This window comes from Ammospiza nelsoni, chromosome 9, assembly GCF_027579445.1.
Source record: "Ammospiza nelsoni isolate bAmmNel1 chromosome 9, bAmmNel1.pri, whole genome shotgun sequence".
In the NCBI taxonomy this organism is placed as follows: Eukaryota; Metazoa; Chordata; class Aves; order Passeriformes; family Passerellidae; genus Ammospiza; species Ammospiza nelsoni.
Window position 1 is genome coordinate 17,588,239 of NC_080641.1, and position 19,414 is coordinate 17,607,652.

Below are 19,414 nucleotides of genomic sequence, written 5' to 3' on the forward strand. Positions count from 1 at the left end.
GTCAAGTTTTAATAAAAATTGAATGCTTCACTAATTAAGTAACGACTTGTGCTTCGTATGTTTGCATATACACTGAGAGATGTTGCTGTTGGCCTTAAGATACAACCTCTTCCAATCAACAGCAAGCAGCTATTTCAGGAGTTAGTCCTATTTACACTCACTTGCATTAGCTCTCACTCCTTCCACCTCTGGCAGTTGTGCCTTGTAAGAGCAGACTGGAAGGTGCAGTTAGATCTGTGAGTTTCAGTGGGGTTGGGAGCAACAAACTCACTGTGGTGCCTCTGCATCAGCTTTCTCCTGTGATGAAATATTTGGGGTTTTTGGAAAATTTGATTCTGCGGTTAAAACTAAATATTCTAAAATTTGCAATAAGTTTTTGAGATGAGATTTTTGCGCTAAGTCTTGAAGACTCAACATTGTCAGGCTTCTGGAGGTGAAGTACAGTTGGCACTAAAAATGAAACCCTGTTCTGCAGCAGTTACCTTAGCTCCCCTTCCCAAGTGTCAGCAGTGTCAAGAGTTAAAAACCTGAAGTTGGGTAGCAACAGCACCGGTATTAGGGTATTTTATAACATTCAAATTTTAAAAATACAAAAATGCTTCAAATAATTAGAAACAGAATGTAGTATATCTGTTGATGACTTCCTCAAAACTGTAGGAGTGCTGTAAAAATTGATCTGCAAAAACATAAGGGGTGTAGCAGAGTATAATGGAAGTTTGGCAATTCATGAAATGTTACAAATTACTAATGCAGTAAATTGTTCAACTTGCCAATTTTAAGTGACAATATTGTCTCTCTCTGGCTTTAAACAGTTTTGCTGCAGCTTGCCATTATTGTGCTTTTCTGGTGTTTGTTGATTTTGTTTTCAATGGGAGGTTTGTCCGCAGGGTTCTGACACAGGCTTCTTTTCTTCATAAAGAAACAGAATTGTGAGTGTTACTAGTTTTGCCTTTGCCTAGCCTTTTCTCCAGGCTTTTCTCTTATACAGTCTTTTTCTTTTGTTTTACCTTTTTAAGTGAATTCTTGCTGTTGGAGGTTTCTAAATATGTCCGTCACCCATTATAAAGTATAGATGGAAGTGTTTGACTTATAAAATGACTGTAAGGTTGATTGCTTGACTTTTTCTTCTGTCTTCTCCACAGTTTTGTGTGCTAAAGAGGTTTAACATACAGGATGATGTTTTAGTTTGAAAATTTCAATGTCTTTAATCAGTGTTCATAAGTGAGTGTTTCAAATATTTAAACTTGGGGGGAAAAAATCCAGACTTTTATATTGCAGATTTTGGTTCAGCTCCACTTTATAGCATATTTTTGTACAGCTAACCTAGCGATCTGCCCAGAAACAGTGGCTGTTTCCCTGTGCTCTTATTTATCTGTGATATAAGAAGATTCTTCAGTGTATCAGTAATTTTTGCTCCTTCAATTTTAGGAACCTCTTGATAAGAATTTTCTCTAACATGTTTTGCAGTTTTGGAAAAGTGATTTTGCTAAAGTATTCTTAAAGCACATTCTTAGTAAATATGCTGTTTTGTTTATTTTCTTTTAACCAGTATTTCAGCCTCTCAAGGAAGAAGATTGTGTACTACACCAGCTTTGACCAGCGGAAGCGAGCAAATGCAGCGTTTTTAATAGGTTCATATGCTGTAAGTATTTTTGATCACATGGATACTTTAACCTTCCTGAAGAGACTTCTATGTGTAAAGTGGCTTCTCAAGGGGTGCTCTTTTAGGGAGGTGGACAGGTGGTCATTTCATTTGTCTCTAAACTGTCTTTGAAAACTCTGGATGAGTTTTAGAGAAACCTGGTCATCACCCCTTAACTCCATTTATTTTATTACATAGGGAATGGCTTTTGCAGATCCCCTCCATGTTTCTCCATGACCATTTTCTTGAATGTTGAAAATCCAAATTGCTTACCTCTAATTGACCATGTTAGGATGAATTGCTTCTCATGTCAGTAGTGAGATTCAGACTGGGAAGGAGAAAAGATTTTCCCACAGCCTTCCTAAAGTTACTAAACCAGAGACAGGCAATAGTAAACTACTATGGCATGTCCAGTTATTTCCTTGCAGGAGTGTTTTATCCTAATTAAAAAATTTAATTTAGACATCTCAGCCCTAGCTGAAACATGAAAGGTTTGTTTGCTGGTAATCTAAGCAGCTCTAGAGGGGATCTGTTCTATATACTTCTAATTTTGTAAATGGCAGGTGCAGGTGCGAAAAACACAAATCCAAATTGCATTTGAAGTACTGTGGATAAGTGTTAAGGTGGACTTGGAAAATACTGATTTCCTTTTTGTTCTGTAAGCTTTTTAGGAAATATGACATGAGTTTTCCTGACAGCAGGTACATGTGGCCAGTATTGCTACATGTCCTGTGCCTATGTAATGGCATAACTGTGAGGAATTTCAGCCACATCATCACTCAGAAGGCTGAGAACATAAAAAGGAAAGTCTCAGAGAAAAATAAGTTCAGTACTTATTGAATCTGGATTTTACAAGTAGCAGTGCCACATAGTGAGTTACAGTAGTGACAGTGGGGAAAGGGAAGAAAACCTTGTCCCTTGTAAAAAAAAACTGCTCCAAGAGAATGGTTAATATCTATTAAGTAATTTTTTAAACTTTTACATTGCTTTTTGCATATCAAAAAAAGCTTCAGCTTGTCCAAACTATTCACACTGGGATTTTTGTGTTGTTAGGGGTCTTTTTTATTTGTGCATGTTGCAGAAGGAAAGCACTCTGAAGATTCATCATATTAAATTAAAAATGAAGCTAAGTTTTGGTTGCCGACTTTTCATTGATACAGATGAGTCAGAAAATGTCTCCTTGATTTTTCTTAATGGAATTCTTTACTTTTTAGGTACTGAAGACATACTGTAGTATTTTCCTCTTCATTTAATTATCCTTCCTCCTTCAATTATTGCATTGCTCTTGATATCCAAGATCCTTTTGATTTTTTTTCAGGAGCTTGTTCAGTGGTTCTTTTCCTCTCCTCTTTCCTTTTGTGTTCTTAATATCTTTTTGCTGCTTCCTCCTGGTTTCTTTATTATGAGTCTTTATGAGCTGTGTAGACAGACATGACCAGTATTATGTTCAAAGTGTCATGTGGGAATGTCTTTGAGCAGACACAGCTTTGGAGGGCCAGAACTTCTGTCAAATAAAACCTGTGGTATCGGGAGAACATGTGGTACAAATTTGCCCCTAATTCCATGATAAAATGAAACTCACTTTTTTCCTGAAGTCTACAAGCAAGACTTTAGGCTTTAAATGTAAGCTATTTTACAGTAACTCATGCCACACTAAAGTCTCTCAGTCGCAGCAGTATGTGATTTTATTTCCAATTTTTTTTTTAAAGTATGGAATTGACACAAAACAAAGGTTTTGTTGATTTCTGTTGATAGCTGAATCTTTTCTTTGTGTAGGCATGTCTTTTCTGATCTGTATATGTCACAGGAATTGGTCATGAAGGAGGATAACAGGCATTCTAATGAGTTTAGTGTGCTTGAGGAAGTTCCTGTCAGCCTTTTTAGGCTCAGAGCTGATTTATTTTTTCCCCCTCTCTTCCTCCATCCCTTTTAGGTTATATACTTGAAGAAAACACCAGAAGAAGCTTACAGGACGCTTGTATCAGGATCTAATCCACCATATCTTCCATATAGGTATGTGAACACAAGAAATGGGGCTACTTCTATGTTTTAAAATTTGCTAAAAATTATGGGGTTTAGATTGCCTCCCAAAAAGGTGTTTCATGTCTGATACAGGTATTGAATGAAAATGACTCATCTCCAGAAAAAAAATTTTTTACATTTCGTGTAATTATTTGCTGTTTGTGGGAATAATAAATAATTTAGATTGATCCAAGTCTTAAGTAAGACTCAGTCTAGCAAACTGTCAGGTTTTGAAAATACTTCTTAGCATGTTTGTGATTTAGCACTTAAACATTTTCTTCATAATGCATTGTTTTACTGTTTGGGATTAATTCAAATATTTGAAATTACCTAGTCCCTAGCTAGTGAGATTTACAGGATTGAAGGGGGTTTTATGCTGTTATATTTTCTCTATTTTACAGCACAGGTACTGATATTAGGGTTACAGAATGTTTTCAGTGAATCATAGATAGTTTCTGTCAATCTGTCTTTAAACTCTGTGCTAAGGTCACACTGAGGCTTGAATCTAAGTTTTTTTAGCTGTCATGCCTATCTAATAGAGAGACTTCCAAATATATTTCATGGTGTGGACTATGAAATACCCTTATGCTCTTTGAATAAAAATACCTCATGATTCTTATGCTAACACTGGCAATAGAATAGAACTGCAAGAAGGTCAATATCCTCTCTTTTAGGGGAATCAGCATTTTGCAAGTAGTGTTCACTGTCAGCCAATGCATTTGTAAATGTAGACCTACCTTGTCTATATCAAATTCCTCTGATTCTTCAGCCACTCAGCAAAGGAAGATCAGGTTGTCTCTTCTCAGACTTTGCACAGAAGCCAGATGCAGAATGAACTGCTGGGGTGGTAGATTTTCTTTTTTATGTCAAGACCAGTTTGACTATGAAATCTTAAACCATCAGCTACATTTAAAGAAAAGGTATTAAATCAGTGATAGCTTTTATTGACAGAGAATTTATGCACTGATCTGAACAATGATAGCTCTCCAGAACCCAAGAAGTTTACTGAGCTACTGGTATCCATATTTTTTTTCAGCTAATCATAAAAGATACTTGGTACAATGCATAAAAAATCAGTTCTTTTAAACATGTCAGTGTTTTTTAACGTCTCCAAGTTCTGTATAAGATACAGGGGTCATGATCTACATTAAAAAATGTCTTGGATGTGCCTTAGCATTGCTTCCATGAGGATCTGCTTCATGATCTTCCCAGGCACAGAGGTGGTGCTCACCAGCCTGCAGTTCTCTGGCTCTCCCTTTCTACCCTGTTTAAAAATAGGAGTGATGTTTCCCTTGTTCCACTCACTGGGGACTGGGCCTGTCTGCCATGACTTTTCAAATATCATGGAGAGTGGCTTTACAACACCAGCCAGTTCCCTCAGGACCCTGAGGATGGATACTTCTCATCAGGCCCCATGGCTGAATAGCTGCATCTTGTTGACCAACTAAAGAAATTTACAGTTTGGAATTGTAGTAAATTGATTTGTCTTCAGGTTTTTCTCACCCCTGCCAAGGTGAAAATTCAGGTGTGTAGAAGAGAGGTTTTGACAGAGTGAAGAAACTTACTTGTTAGGTACCAAAATGATAAGACAGAAAACTTGGGAGGAGTAGTGTGTTTGCAGAACAGTCTCCAGGACCCTGTTTGCTCCAATCAAAGGCTCTAGATTCTTGCCTTGCAACTAGTTCCTTATAATAGTGATACTGATAGTAGCAGCAATGATAAGAAAATGCTGTTTCTGCTTGACTGGTAAGGACTAATGAAATTAATTGTCTCTGGTTTCTTGTGAGGCTGATTGGAACCACAGTAACAAATTTAATGACACAAAACAATTTCCTGTTAAGTGTAAATTGATTATTCATAGCAATCCTTGTGAATTTAAATTAATGAAATTTTATTTCAGAATAGTTAGCTACTCTATAATCATCAAAGGAGGGATCAAAAAAACAGAAGACAGAGCAAGATTTTCTGGAGATAATTTTATATTATATTCAAAAGAGCTTTTTGTGTTTCCCTGAGAAGAGTATTATACCCAAAAACATTGAAGAAGGCAAAGTCCAGCAAAGGGACTACTCAGGTTTTGCTGTCTGGGTTGGCAAAATGATTACAAAAGATTAATTGTTTAATTCCATTTGTCAGCTTCAGGAGAAAACAGAAATAAATTTATGGAGTAGAATATTCTGCAACATAACTTCTTTGCAGTCTTTTTCCAAGTGTTTCAAGCCCTAGGTTGCTGTGAGAGAAATTATTGTCTAAAGCTAAAGCTTTTGACAGTTATAGGGTTTTTGTGGTGGGTTTTGTCTGGTGTGGGTGGGATCTGGTATGTGTTTGGGCTTTTCTTGCTCTGTTTGGGTTTTTTAAGGCAAAGCTTTGGCAATGTTAGAGGGATGCATTCTTCTTGAGCTTTGCTGTCTCTAGAAGGAATATAGTGTTGGGAGCTTTTGCTAGAATGATTAAACATCCTGATTTCTTGAGCATTCTTTCTTGCATGGTGTGGGGCTGGCAAGCACTTATGTTTCTTTTGGATCTGCTTTGCCCTATGTCAGCTCTTGTCTCTGGATTAGAGCCTAAACAGATTCTGTTACCTGCAGTCTACTTTGTCCTGCTGGAGAAGATGGGTGTGTAATCTGTACTGGAGGGGAGACAAAGAGGAGGGAGGAAATAAAATGAAGGATTCTGATAAGATAAGAAGCTAGATGAGAAATGGGAAGTCTGACAGGGAGGGGCTATTTGGGTATGGAGTTCACAGGTGGAGGTTGGTATATACAAGGATCTCAAGAGTTGCTGGTGCTGGGAGAAGGGCAGGTAGATCTGATGAGGGTCTTCAATGGGACAATCTAGATTAGTTGGGGATGGGAAAGAAATCATTTAATCATCCTCTCTGGTGTTTCAAAGCCTTTGGGACATTTCCCCCTGCCCCCCGTTCCAAGACATTTGGAGCATCTCTGTTGCAAGATAGGGCACAGTACAGAGGCTCAAGCCATCGAACCTGTGCTGGAAGCAGTAGCCTTAGGCAGTGTCTGCTTGGCAGAAACAAGGTGGTGCTGTGAGCAAGTTTGCACTCTTTGCACACCTTTAGTGTCCTGAAAAGAACTAAAATAACTCTTGCTCAAAACATAACCCAAATGTCTTACCTCTTTGCTCATGTTCTAAGGTCTATAAAGGAAGTAATTTGGAGATACTAATCATTGCTGTTCAGTATTTACTGACTTGAATTTATTCTCGCAGCCTGGAACTCGGATGTTATATAACTTCTGTGGTATAGGTCATGTCTGTTTGAATAGTTTAAGAGTTTGTCAGTGAGCAATGATCAGTTAAGTGTTACAACTGGACTGTTTAACAAGTTTGTTAATTTGATACCTGAAGTGTCCTTTATTTGGAAAAAAAAAAAGACAACTTTGAGTAGGGAGAAGCTGCAGCATTGTCAGATTCTTTGTGGAGTACTGAGGTAGGTTTACATGAAGGGAGTACTGAGAAACTGATCTACTTTCATGTAGCTGAGTGACCTCAAAAAGCCCTAATCGGCTTAGGTCTTCAGCTGCTATTTCATGTAAAGACTGCCTCAGCAAGTACAGTTCAGGGCAGGGGTGGAAAAAATCAGATTGCTCTTCTTACAAAATTCATGGAAATTTGTTTTGTTTTTATAATAGAAAAACTAAAGATAACTTGGCAGGGTAAGGCACTACTGTCTTTGAGACACTTATGTCTTATTTTTGGCTGATTCACTGTCACTTGGTGACGCTCTAGTCTCTGGAAGATCTTCTCACTTCCATTTAAAAAACAGTGCTAACACCACTTAAAATTGTCATGAATACCAGTTGCCTACTAAGGAGCAGAGTTTCAGATTTTTACCTCAAAATACTTTGTATTGATGAAAAAACAAATATATTTAATACTATTATGTTCAGTCTCTAAATAATGACATTAATTTCTGAGGTAGATTTTATTTCATAGCTTCTGGGGTTTGTTTCTTTATTGGCAAGTGCTGGGGAAGCAAATTGTTTTGTTATTGACAGTGTTTAGAGGTTTGGTGAAAGGGAAAGCATTATGCAGTATTGAGGTCAGCTACAACTGTGAAATCGGATGTGGGATACACAGCTCTGTAATGCCAGCTCAGATTCATACTGAATCTGCATCTCCTAGAAATACTCACATTGTTTCTCATTTTGAAAGTGAATAGAGTTCTGTCACTGTCTGAAAAGTAAGGTGGCTATTCAATTGGCCCTAAAAGGCTCCAAGGATACTGTAATGAAACGTGATCAGCACCTACTGTAATGGTGCCCATCGGGAGCAGTGAGGCATTTGAGACACGGGTGCTGGAGGCAGTCCATGGCAGCTGCCAGCATCTGTGTGCAGCCTGCTAACAGCTGCTGTGGGCACTGCAGCTGAGGATACTGTGCACCTGGAATTGTACATCTAGGTCAGCTTCACCATCCTCCCTCCCTCCCTCCTTTGTCGTGCTTCTTATTAGTGGATTAGGGATTATGTGGGTTTTTTTCCCCCAGCATAGTTTTCATGTACTGCACTATCAGATGCCTTATCAGTCAGAGAAGTAATTATATACATACAGATAAAATAGAAGTTATGTTCTTTTTACAACAAAGCAACATACAAAATAGAACTTGTCTCCTACAACCATATCTTCTATTCATGTTTCTCTAAATGTTTAATTTTGTGGTTTGCATTTGTTGATTTCATTTCTGTCAGCCCCTCCAGAAAACTGGTGCAGCTTTTAATCCCTTTCTGCTATGTATGTGTTCCCATCAGAGCCCTTAATTTTTTGCTTGCAAGACTTTTTTGTTTGCTAAAAGAATTTTTTGCTAAAATGATCTGCTATCATGTGATATTCAAAATAATAATGTTAATCCATTATCTGTCAAAAATGTATTGTCTGTAAAATTCATTTATTAAGTTTTGGTATGTTCTGTTTATTCAATATAGTGAAAATACTTTATGGCCTCTCATTTTTAAAATTTCTCTGTTGGAATTGGGTATGGAAGATTCATACACACTTCAAAGTTCCCATTCTAAAACATTATAGTTAAGTGTGTTTTAATAATCTAATAATTGGAAAGCATTTTTAGATTGGCCTGCCTGCAATATGACACTAGCAAAATAATAGCTTTTAATTTTCTTAAAACCATTTTCTATGAACACTGCTTGCTCAAAACTGCTAAACTTACTCTGCTGTTAAAGAATGGGAGAGAATTTTCTACTCTTAAAGTACTTGAGATTGAAGGAGCATATCAAAAACTTCATACTACTTATAGCAAGTTTTATAAAAAAAACCAAAGTTTTCAATGAAAGATTGAAATTTTGAATCAATTATAGATTAAGTATGTGTCTGAACCTAAAATTTTACTATTCTCATAAATTGCAGTTCTTAGGACTCTGTATAAGATAGCAAACAGAAAAGCTGTAAAATATTTTTTTTTCCTTAATGATAAGGAAATTATCTGCTCAGGCAGAGTTTTGTTAAAATCAAAGTGGTTTGAAGCAAACTTCAAAAAGTACATTTTCATTTTTCCACAATACTTTTGTTTGGTGGTGCATGTTTGATGGTGAGTCTTACTTCATCTTTTACAGACAAGTCGTAATTTTCATGTGGTATACTGAGGTCAAGTAATTTTAATTATATCAGGATAACTTTTAATCACATCTGTAATTGGGCATCAAAATGGAAGCCTGTAAATTAGTTCCAAACTATTAATCTTATTTGCCTGCCCCTGTTAGTGTAGCTTAATTAAGACTTGAATGTTGGTTTAAGCAAACTGTGCTTTATTTGCTACTATCTTTACACAATCCAGAGGGGATGCAAACCTTCCTGTTCCAGGGTAGCATAAATAATTTTGTAAAGAGCATGTGGTTACCTGATGTAAAATATGCACCCAAAGTAGCTTGTAATATTTAACTGCATTTAGTCTGAGCTACATCTTGGGTAGGGGAGTACTTCAGTCTGAACAAGTTTCTCAAAAGATGTCTTTGGACTTTAATTTAGAGTTCTCCAAGGGTATTGCATATCTTGAATGTATTCTGTTGTATTCTGTTGTGTTCTGCCTTTGCCCTAGTTCTTAAAATAATTCTGTGTATATTAAATTCATTTGTATTAAATCTATAGGGATGCTTCATTTGGGAGCAGCACATACAATCTTACCATCTTGGACTGTTTACAGGGAGTAAATAAGGTAATAACATTTTTTCTTAGCAAAACAGGTTTAAATTGATTTTTAAAACATGAAGAAAATTACTGTTTAAATAGACAATAAAACCTGGTTTCAGAGCACATTTGTGAATGAGTAGTGATGAAACCTAAGTTACTGAGGAGTGTGTTTGAGTACTGATGGTGGAGCAAGGCTGCACTTTGACTGCCTGGCCTGGCCTTTGACAGTTTTTTGAACTTCACCTGGTGAAGTGGAACATGAAAATGCACCAGGCCTGGCTGGAGACAGCTCTTCATGCAAGACACTGTGCTGGCTCTGCTGATCATTTATAGATCATTTATAGCCTCTGATGAGAGGGAGTGACAGGTTAATGAGGTCAGTGAAACAGATACCTAGGTATCTTAAATCTGTGATTTAATCAGAACAGGTTTTGCATGTACTTGGCCCCTGCTTTCCCCAAAACACATGGTTCAGTGTTTGGCACTGATCTTTTGAAAGTTTTTTAAAACCAGTGAAAACTAATGTGTTCTTACTAGTGGTGTGATGTGTCACTTTAAGTAGTCCTGAGCTATTAAGCTCCAGTACTGTTCTCGTAAAAAAAATTTACATCAGTTCTTAGCTTGGGGCCTTTAAATTTTGTTTATCATTTCTCATTGTCCTTGATGAAGGGAGCAAGGCTATAGGAACAGGGCTGTACAGATACTTTACAGACCACTTGTAATTCTTAAAAGTGGCAAAACAAGTGGTTTTTAAAAATTGGAAAAAGAGAGATCAAGCTTAATATTTTTAGTTCTGTGGGGGTGGGAAAGGAGCTGTCAGTTACCAGCAAGACTGTAATTTGTGAGGCATTCTACAGATCTGAAGATCTGAAGTAGTCAGTGCAATCACTGTAATTTATCTGCAGCTAATACATCAAAAGGACGGTGAGAATCAGTTTTTCCTCCTTTGTTCTCATAAAATTTATTATTTAATTTTTGTCTAGTTCACCTACAGAGGTAAAAACACTTTGGGCAGAAAACATATGCCTTAATTGAAGGTAGTCTTAGTTTACCTGGAAAAATTTGGTGTTTGTATGTATGTCATATACCTGTAATTCAGGGGGCCTGCAAGTTGTGGAGTGCAGCCAGCCAGCCATGCTTCGATGAAATACATTTTTCAAAATCAGCTTTTCCAGTTCAGACAACCTCTCAGTATCTTAGGTTTCATGACAGATCCAGTCACTGAGCCTATCTTGTCTATAACAAAGCTATTTTTCATTTGTCCTAAAAAGATGGTTTGTATGTAGCAAACAATGGCAGTCTGATTATTGGTTTTAAATGACAGATCTGTGATGTGTTCTTATCACACCTTAATTCCAGAAGCTTGTGCGATATCTGTTTTTCAAAATGCAATTGGTTCGGTATAAATATATGCTGCAGAAATGTCTTTTACAAATTTGGAATAAATATTGGCTATGCATTTCGTAGTCAAATAATTGTTTTCAATATGCAAATCTTTAGCACAAAAGTGGCATAATTAGTAATAATAATAAAAATAACTGAATACAAAACTTGTTTCAGTCCTGTAATAAATACTTTCTAATGTAGGCTAGTGGACTTCATTGTTCCTGTGAAATGTGTATTAAAACAAATAATAAAATACATATTATACATGGCACTGCATTCTGTATATGCCATTTTGCCTAGATATTATAGTGGTAAAACTAGAGTATCATACTAAGTGCAGAAAATCAATAAACTCTCAGTGTTCAATGTTTTGTTATGTCCAACTGCATGAAAATACATTTGGCATAGGAATCATTAAATGAGTGTATGACAAAAAGGGAATTGCTTTTTAACTTGTCATCTGCCTTACACAAAGATCCCCACAAGGTGGGGTGTGTAGAATCAATGTTACAATTTAAGTGATATGCAACAGCCTCGTGTCCCATCCTCATGTCTTTGGAGGGGAATAATGAGTCTGACATGTTTCAGTGACATTGTTGGAGTTTTTGTTGTCTGTGTTGTTAATCTGTGCAAAATGTCATGTTGTCTTAATGTAAAAGCTTCAATAAGCCACAACCACAAACATTTAGGGATTTAGTTTTGCTCAAAAAAGTACTGTAAAGTGAAATTATGTATTGTATTTCAGTGTAAACTGACACCTTGTTGCCTTTTAGGCCTTGCAGCATGGATTTTTTGACTTTAAGACATTTGATGTGGATGAATATGAACACTATGAGGTTTGTACATTTAATAATGCATTGAATGTGTTTGAGTTACCTAAAAGAAGAGTATTCAGTATCCCCAACTTAAAACATACTGAAAGCATACTTGAATTTGAGTAAAACCCAGTGTTCATATGAAGGTATGTACATGGAAACCTGTATGCTCTTTTTGAAGAACACACAGGATTACTGCCCTTGCAATTTCAGTGCATCATATCATAAATCGACTGTTTTCTTGTAGCCTTTCTGACCTCTGGGACCTCTCTCATGCTTTCCCAGCCTTCTCCCAGGACACAATCCAAGGTTTCTCAGCTGACCCACAGAATGTTTTCTTTCAACACTTGTTAGCTCCTTCTTCCATTCCTGTTAGTCCCAAATATATGACAGATTTTTTTATAGCCATATAGATGAAGCAGATTTTGAGGGTTTTTTTGGTAAGGATGCATTTTGTGAAATTCTAGTAAAGGAAATAGATCCAAAATATTTCCCATATGAAGTCCCAGAAAGCTAACAGGTGTATTTCACTGTTCTGCCAACTTTGCTAAAACCTAGATATAGGTACTCTGGTTGGCTCTAGATGCTTCTAGGACTTTGTAACATGCACACCTTTATCTGCTGGTAGTAAAAAGTTATCTCAAGCTACATTGCTTTAGAGAAGCTTTAAAATATGCCATGCTGTAGATGTCTGCAGTAGGCAGTCTGTAACACAGATCTGCCTATTTCACTAAACTTGAAAGCATTTGTAGAAGGATTTCTGTATCCTGCAATGTTTCATAATGATTAGGTTCAAAAATTGGTATAGCTCTTGCAGAATTACCAAAATTAAAGAACATAATCTAAAATTTAAAATATAAAATTGCTTCTTTTTGCTTACTCCATGTACAAAAAGAAAAACTTGTTCTAAAAACAAAAGGTAGTTTGGAATTCTCTATGTATAGTAGGTATTAGTCTGCTTGAAAAAGAGTCATAAAATAATTGACCAAAGCTATCTCATTATCTTGTTTAAGGCTTAACATTACTTTAGCATGTGCAAAGTACATACATGTGAATGATGTTTATCGTTGCTGTTTGCTGGGTTTAAGAAGCAAGAATTTGGAATCATCTTTAATTTTTTGTCCATTTTTTGCTATGTCTTCTTTTTTTTTCACACATCATGGTCAGCTTTGTTTACTTATGTCCTGTGCTATATTTCAAAAACTTTAAATGTTCCAGATTTTTGCTATGTTAGGTCTTCAAATATGTGGTTTTGTAGACAAAAGTTGCATACAACTTAAATGGAGCAGGCTAAAAGGAAATTGTTTCTTTTTTTATAGTTCTTCCATCTTACTATCTTATCAAGGCAGCTAATTCCCCTTTTGTTGGACTGGAAGTAAATGCTGATTGGATTTTTTAGTAATAATGGTGTTTGCATGTACTGTCAAGCATATACATACACACGTTTACAGAGATACCTGTAGTTCATATCGATAACAATTGAAATTATTTGCCATGACTCCTGTAACTATAAGGAACTTAATCCACAAATAAAACTGGTGATACAAGTACAAAAATATTTTTAGCTTACTGAACAGGACTTCTTCCCTAAAGGCACTAGGGGTGCTGCAGTGCTGAGGTGTCAGTCTCTGATACCGGGGGGGGCAGGGGTCCTGCCTTGGCACTGAGGTTGGTTCCCTAGTCCTTATGCAACCTGGGTAATTTCCAGGAGTTTCCATTGTTAGGGACATTGGGAGCAAGCCTAATGGGCTCAGCTAAGCAAACAGTTGCTGAATTGATTACAGTGATGTCCATTATCAGAACCTTTCACTCATTAGGATGTTCTGATGAGCTGAGAGCTAAAAACACAAGCTTAATAATGCAGCTGAACCGAGTGCCATGTCCTTAAAAGTCATGCTGAGAATAACTGCATTGCCAAGCAAGGAGTGAGCAGTCTTCAATTAAAGAAAGAAAAGAAGGCAGTTTGGAGCTGCAGTTGATGTTACGTATTTCCAAAGAAGCTTTCATTTTCAGCAGTGACAGAATTTGAAGAGCCGTTTTAGGTTTTCATTTAAAAGTGAGCAAGAAATTCAAAATGTCATAGTTTGAAAGTTTATTAACATCTACTGTCTTTATTTAATTTACACTTTTCTTCTGTGATTACTGGCTCATCAGAGCTTATGCCAATATGTAAATTTCAGTTTCTACAGGGAAAGGGTAATTGTTTTGAAGGCTAATTGGCTTTTAATTTGTTTTCTGTGAAGTGGTTTTTTAGCTAGTGCCTCACAAGGAAACATGTTTCCATAGTTTTTGATTAAAACATAGAAGAATGGTGGTGTTTGTCAGTATTATTAATAGGTGTCCAGAAACACCGAACCCTCTCAAGGGGAAATATCTTACATAAAGGGTCTTTCTGCTTTTATTGGAAAACTTAAGCAAGTTTTGTTTACATTCCATTTTATTAAGATCTGAGGAGCAGTTTAATTTGTCCCATATAGTTAAGCTAGCTAATTACATTTGAAGTGTTTCATTTTAATGCCACAAGAACACAGAAAAGAGTAAAATAAAATCTTGAGTAATTTTTTTTTACCTTGAATATACAGATATTAAAATGTTTTTCTCTTCTGAAATTTTTGTAGCGAGTGGAAAATGGTGACTTCAACTGGATTATTCCAGGAAAATTTTTGGCTTTTAGTGGACCACACCCGAAAAGCAAACTTGAAAATGGTATGGTGTATGTTTAATGCTGTGCTCTGATCTTATTTTTCCAGCATGTAAATCCATCATAGCAAAAGAGCAGAAGGTAATATAGGATTATGGATCAGTTTTAATCTTCAGAAATAATCATCCAGTGAGCATTGTATATATGCTTCTAGAATTTAATTCAAAAAGTTTTGGAATTCTTCTTTGCCAGAAGAATTTCAATTGCTCTAACAGTCAGTAACTTTGCATCCTGTGACAAAGTGCCTGAGAGACTCAGGTCACTTACTGTCCTCCTGGAACCTGACACCTGATACAGTAAGTGTGCAGGCCAAAGGTGAGTTGCATTAAACACAGAAGGCTGAGTTAAGGGTTTTATGACACAGACCAGGAAAGACTGTTAAAAGAAGCTTGCCTTTCCTACTGAAGATACTTGGGGTAATGTGAAGAACCTGGGGAATGTGATTCTAGTGGAATAAAAACAAAAGAAAAACTTGACTGACAGGAAAAGTAGAGATTTGGTCCAGCTAAAAGGAAAATCAGTCACTTGGATAATCATCAGGTTTTTTCTGAATTTGACTATATTATTTGTGCCATGTCCTGTCGTTTGTGTGAGAATATTTTCTGAATACCTACCTGCCCTCCCCATCCCCTTCTTCTGCTCCCTCATGTTTCTTTTATGACTGAAATCCTTCCAGTTAAAAAGCAACCACTGAAAATTTAAACAAAATCCAGAAAGAAAAATATTTTGGTTGGTTTGGGTTTCTTCCCTAATCATTGTTGCAGCCCTTTCTTGCAGAATTCTTCTCTAAATTTACCTAAATTGTTCCATGGAATTTGGAAAACCTGTGTTTTATTTTTAACATATATAACTGAAAATTCTTAAATTAACACACTTAAAATCCAATTATGAAACTAGAAATAATCCTTTCCCAGGTGATTGCAAGTACACATTACAAAGCTATATTTTTCTAATTATCTTGTGATTTGAATTGCACTTACTAATGCTTTTATGACCTGTCCTGAGCAGCTGTTTTGTGGTTGGTCATAGACCTCCCTCCCTGTCCCCCCATCTTCATCCAGAGGATCCTTTTGTCTCTTAACTGAGAATCAAGGCAATAAAGCTTTCTTACTTCCCAGTAGGACAGGAATATTTTTGGTACTGCAGTTTATCCTTTGACTGTTTCTCTTGTCCATAATATAAATGAGCAATCTATTTTCCGTAAAAGCAGTGTTTCCTCTTCAAGCATGCTTTTATTCTTTGATCTGCAGCTTGACTCTAGATAAACAGCTGTTCTGAAATGCTGAATTCATACATGTCCCCAGATTTATGTATAAATCCCCTTGCAGAGAAGAATGAGGGCTTAATGTGAGACAATACAGTGTTTCACATAGATTTTGTTTTGACTTTTTACCTCTTAACACTTTTTTATAATAAAAGTGGTCTTAATGAGCATTTTTGGACAATTTTTTATCACCTGTCTATTCTGAATAAAATATTAAAGCATTTTTAGTATTAGTGTGTTTATTATTCAAGAAGTTTTCAGGGGCTGTTTTGTTTAGTGGAATTTTGAACTTCATGAACCCTGGACATTAAATTACTGTGGCTTGATTTTTTTTTTATAGGTTATCCTCTTCATGCACCTGAAGCCTACTTTCCTTATTTCAAGAAGCATAACATCACAACAGTCATAAGACTAAACAAAAAGATCTATGAGGCAAAACGCTTTACTGATGCTGGTTTTGAGCATTATGACCTGTTCTTCATTGATGGCAGCACACCAAGTGACAGTATCGTCCAGAGGTTCCTGAACATCTGTGAAAATGCTGATGGTGCCATTGCTGTTCATTGTAAAGGTATGTGCACCTGTTCATTTCTGACTGAAGTTAAAATAAGTATAAATCCATAGAGTGTATCCCAGAAATACAGCATTTAAGAACACTTTCAGATTGTGAGAGTAATAATGCTTTATGGTGCCAAATATTTTTCCTGTGTATATGTAGTCCTTACATCCTACACTGTTATTTGCAGGAACTGACAATCTGTTGTTCATTGTTCTGTGGGGTTTTTTTTAATATGACTTGAAAACTTGAGATTTAGTTGATGCAGGTTTCTTTTTTTGCATTATGCTTTCACAGCGTTATGATAATTGGCTAGGAAATGCAAGACACTAAAAGGTTTTCTTTGTGTTTTTGACTGTTCTACATTTTTCTGTGGTGTATGAATTCCACATTTCAAGTTGATGTGAGTTATTGTGATGCCAGCATTTCAAACGAGCCTAATTCAGCAAACCAGCCAGAAAATGCACAAAACATGCTTAGTCAAGAGAGATTAACAAAGGCTTTTAAGAGTTGAGCTTGATTTGTGTTTAGAGTTGTGTAAGGACATTGTGGAGACAAATGTCTTGCCTGATCAGAAGCAAGAATAGTACTATTCATAATTTTCCCATGAACAATAAATATACATATCAAAAATAAACAGGTTTATTTTCCAACAAGTTGTTACTGTTGCTAGAACCCAGAAGTTGTAGCATTGATAAGCTGGGAATCCCCTAATTGGCTAAATAAGGGTATAAACCATTGATTAGCAGGAGGTTCTTAGTAAGTTATTCTCCAGTCTTAGCTGCTAAAGGAATATAACATACTTGGCAGTGAGTTAGAGATGTGCTTTCTGCACTGAAGTATTTTTGGTCTTTTGTCTGACCATTTAGTAAGCAAATCAACAATCTTGTTCTTTTTGTTTTTATACCACCCTAAATAATCCACTGGTGTTGAATCAACAGTTAACTCAGGCCTAACTCAGGCAGAGTTATATTGCAGAGATGTTCTGAGCACAGCTATTACTCTAGAAACTGCTTGTCTCAGATGAGAGAGAACAGCTAATTGAAAAGGGAAGTTTGTACATTAGCAGAATGTTGGAGGAAAGAAATTAAACCAATACTTTGCCTTTTAAATGAGTCTTCAGAGCTTCACTTCCAAGCTACAATTATGGACTCTCACTAGGTGTTAACATCTACCCTTCATCCTACCTAAATCATGTTCACTTTCAAAAACATCAGAGTTAGTGGTTAAATGTAAAGAGCTTGTAGTTGTGTATGGAGTTAGCAGCAGAGATGTTTGGCTGCTTGGAGAGTTTTCATTTGGACTGTTGTTGGTGCATAAACAATAGCAGGCTATTGTGTGACTGTAAATTGCAAATCCTGTATTTGTGGGAAATAAGGTTTAGATGGGGAAACACTTTACTAGTGCTTGAAACACAGAGCTAGAAAAAGATTAATTCTCACTCTCTAGTTTGAGATTTTACTGATAGTAAAAGCTAATTTATCTGTCTCTCTGTTGTCCCCTTAAAAACAGGATTAGTTTGGGATTTTTGGGCAATGGGTAAAATTTTTTTAAGCTATTGATATCTGAAATTATACACTGGTCAACAGTCATTGCTGTTTATACAGATAGCAGTGAACAGTTTTATGTGCTGGTTTCACAACAAAACTGATGCAATAAGAAAAACCCACTGAGTTGCTCTCTGTTGAGATGTGATGTATCTGCACCGTGGGTTTTAGGTACTTGTGCTGGCCTCTCAGAGGTGCTTTGATTATGGTTTCTTACTGGTATCATAAATATGAAGTTGGTATCCAGCTTGATCACAGCTTTTTAAAAAATATTGGCCTTTTTTAAACAAAGCTTGGAGTAGAATTTTTCAAGTGCCACGAGTGATTGCTGTTATAAGTGTTCTTTTAAACCTTAACTTTTCCAAAGTATGAAAGATTTGTCTCCGTATCCACAGAGAATTGAAGTTGAATTATGTGATAAATGGGACACTGACTCAGAAATTATTTCTTCAGATACTGATGCAGTGAATAACATTGCATGGAAGTTTTCTTACATCTCATACTTTTATTTGATCATTCTGGAATGCTCATCCCTTCATATGTGGCTGTTGATTCTTGTGTTTCTGCAGCTGGCCTGGGGAGAACAGGAACACTGATTGCCTGTTACATCATGAAGCACTACAAGTTCAGACATGGTGAAGCCATTGCTTGGATAAGAATATGTCGTCCAGGCTCTATTATAGGACCCCAGCAAAACTTCTTGGAAGAGTATGTATCAATATAAATATAAATATATATGTATATATATATATATATACACATATGTACCTTTTTTGCTCCTCTCCATCCCTGTCCATCTTGCACTGTTTATAGAATCTAATTTGTCTACTGACACTTGTAAGTTATTGCCTGTTCAAAAGATGTAAGGTTAATTAATGGGGGATTGAAATCTGAGTTACTCAGAAGCAGTCAGCTTCTGTGGAGTTCTGTGCATTTTGTCCCCTTAGAGGGACACAGGGCCTCAAGACTGAATGTTTCTGTTCTGGGGAATTTAGGAGTTAGTCAAATGTGTTGGAAGTGGACAGATGTGGACAAAAGAGGAAATCAACAAATAGAATTTATTAAATATTGTCATTGAAAGAATAGTCTTTAAATACATTATATACCATCTGAAGTGCTTACCTTTTGCATTTATTATTGAGCAAGTTTAGGCAGTTGGCTCAGAACCATTAGCTCTGAAGGTTTGCCATAATATTTTGTTTCCAAACAAAGATTTCCCATGGAAGTATATTCTGATGTACTTCCTCGTGTATTTTCTCCTTTGTTCAGTGTAGGAATTTAATGTTGTTTCAATAGTATGTGATAGGGTCTCAGTTCTTGGATG

At 36.3% G+C, this 19,414-nt stretch overlaps 1 protein-coding gene across 3 annotated transcripts in view; it reads left to right on the plus strand.

The window, feature by feature from the left end:
* Window positions 1-19,414, plus strand: part of CDC14A (cell division cycle 14A) — a 49,065-nt gene that overhangs the window by 14,792 nt on the left and 14,859 nt on the right. For all 3 annotated transcript variants that reach the window (XM_059477926.1, XM_059477925.1, XM_059477923.1), the window contains exons 4-10: window positions 1,550-1,642; window positions 3,576-3,655; window positions 9,780-9,846; window positions 11,981-12,043; window positions 14,641-14,728; window positions 16,328-16,558; window positions 18,660-18,798. In XM_059477926.1, coding sequence (XP_059333909.1) covers window positions 1,550-1,642; window positions 3,576-3,655; window positions 9,780-9,846; window positions 11,981-12,043; window positions 14,641-14,728; window positions 16,328-16,558; window positions 18,660-18,798 — 761 coding nt within the window. The remainder of the gene's footprint in view (window positions 1-1,549; window positions 1,643-3,575; window positions 3,656-9,779; window positions 9,847-11,980; window positions 12,044-14,640; window positions 14,729-16,327; window positions 16,559-18,659; window positions 18,799-19,414) is intronic.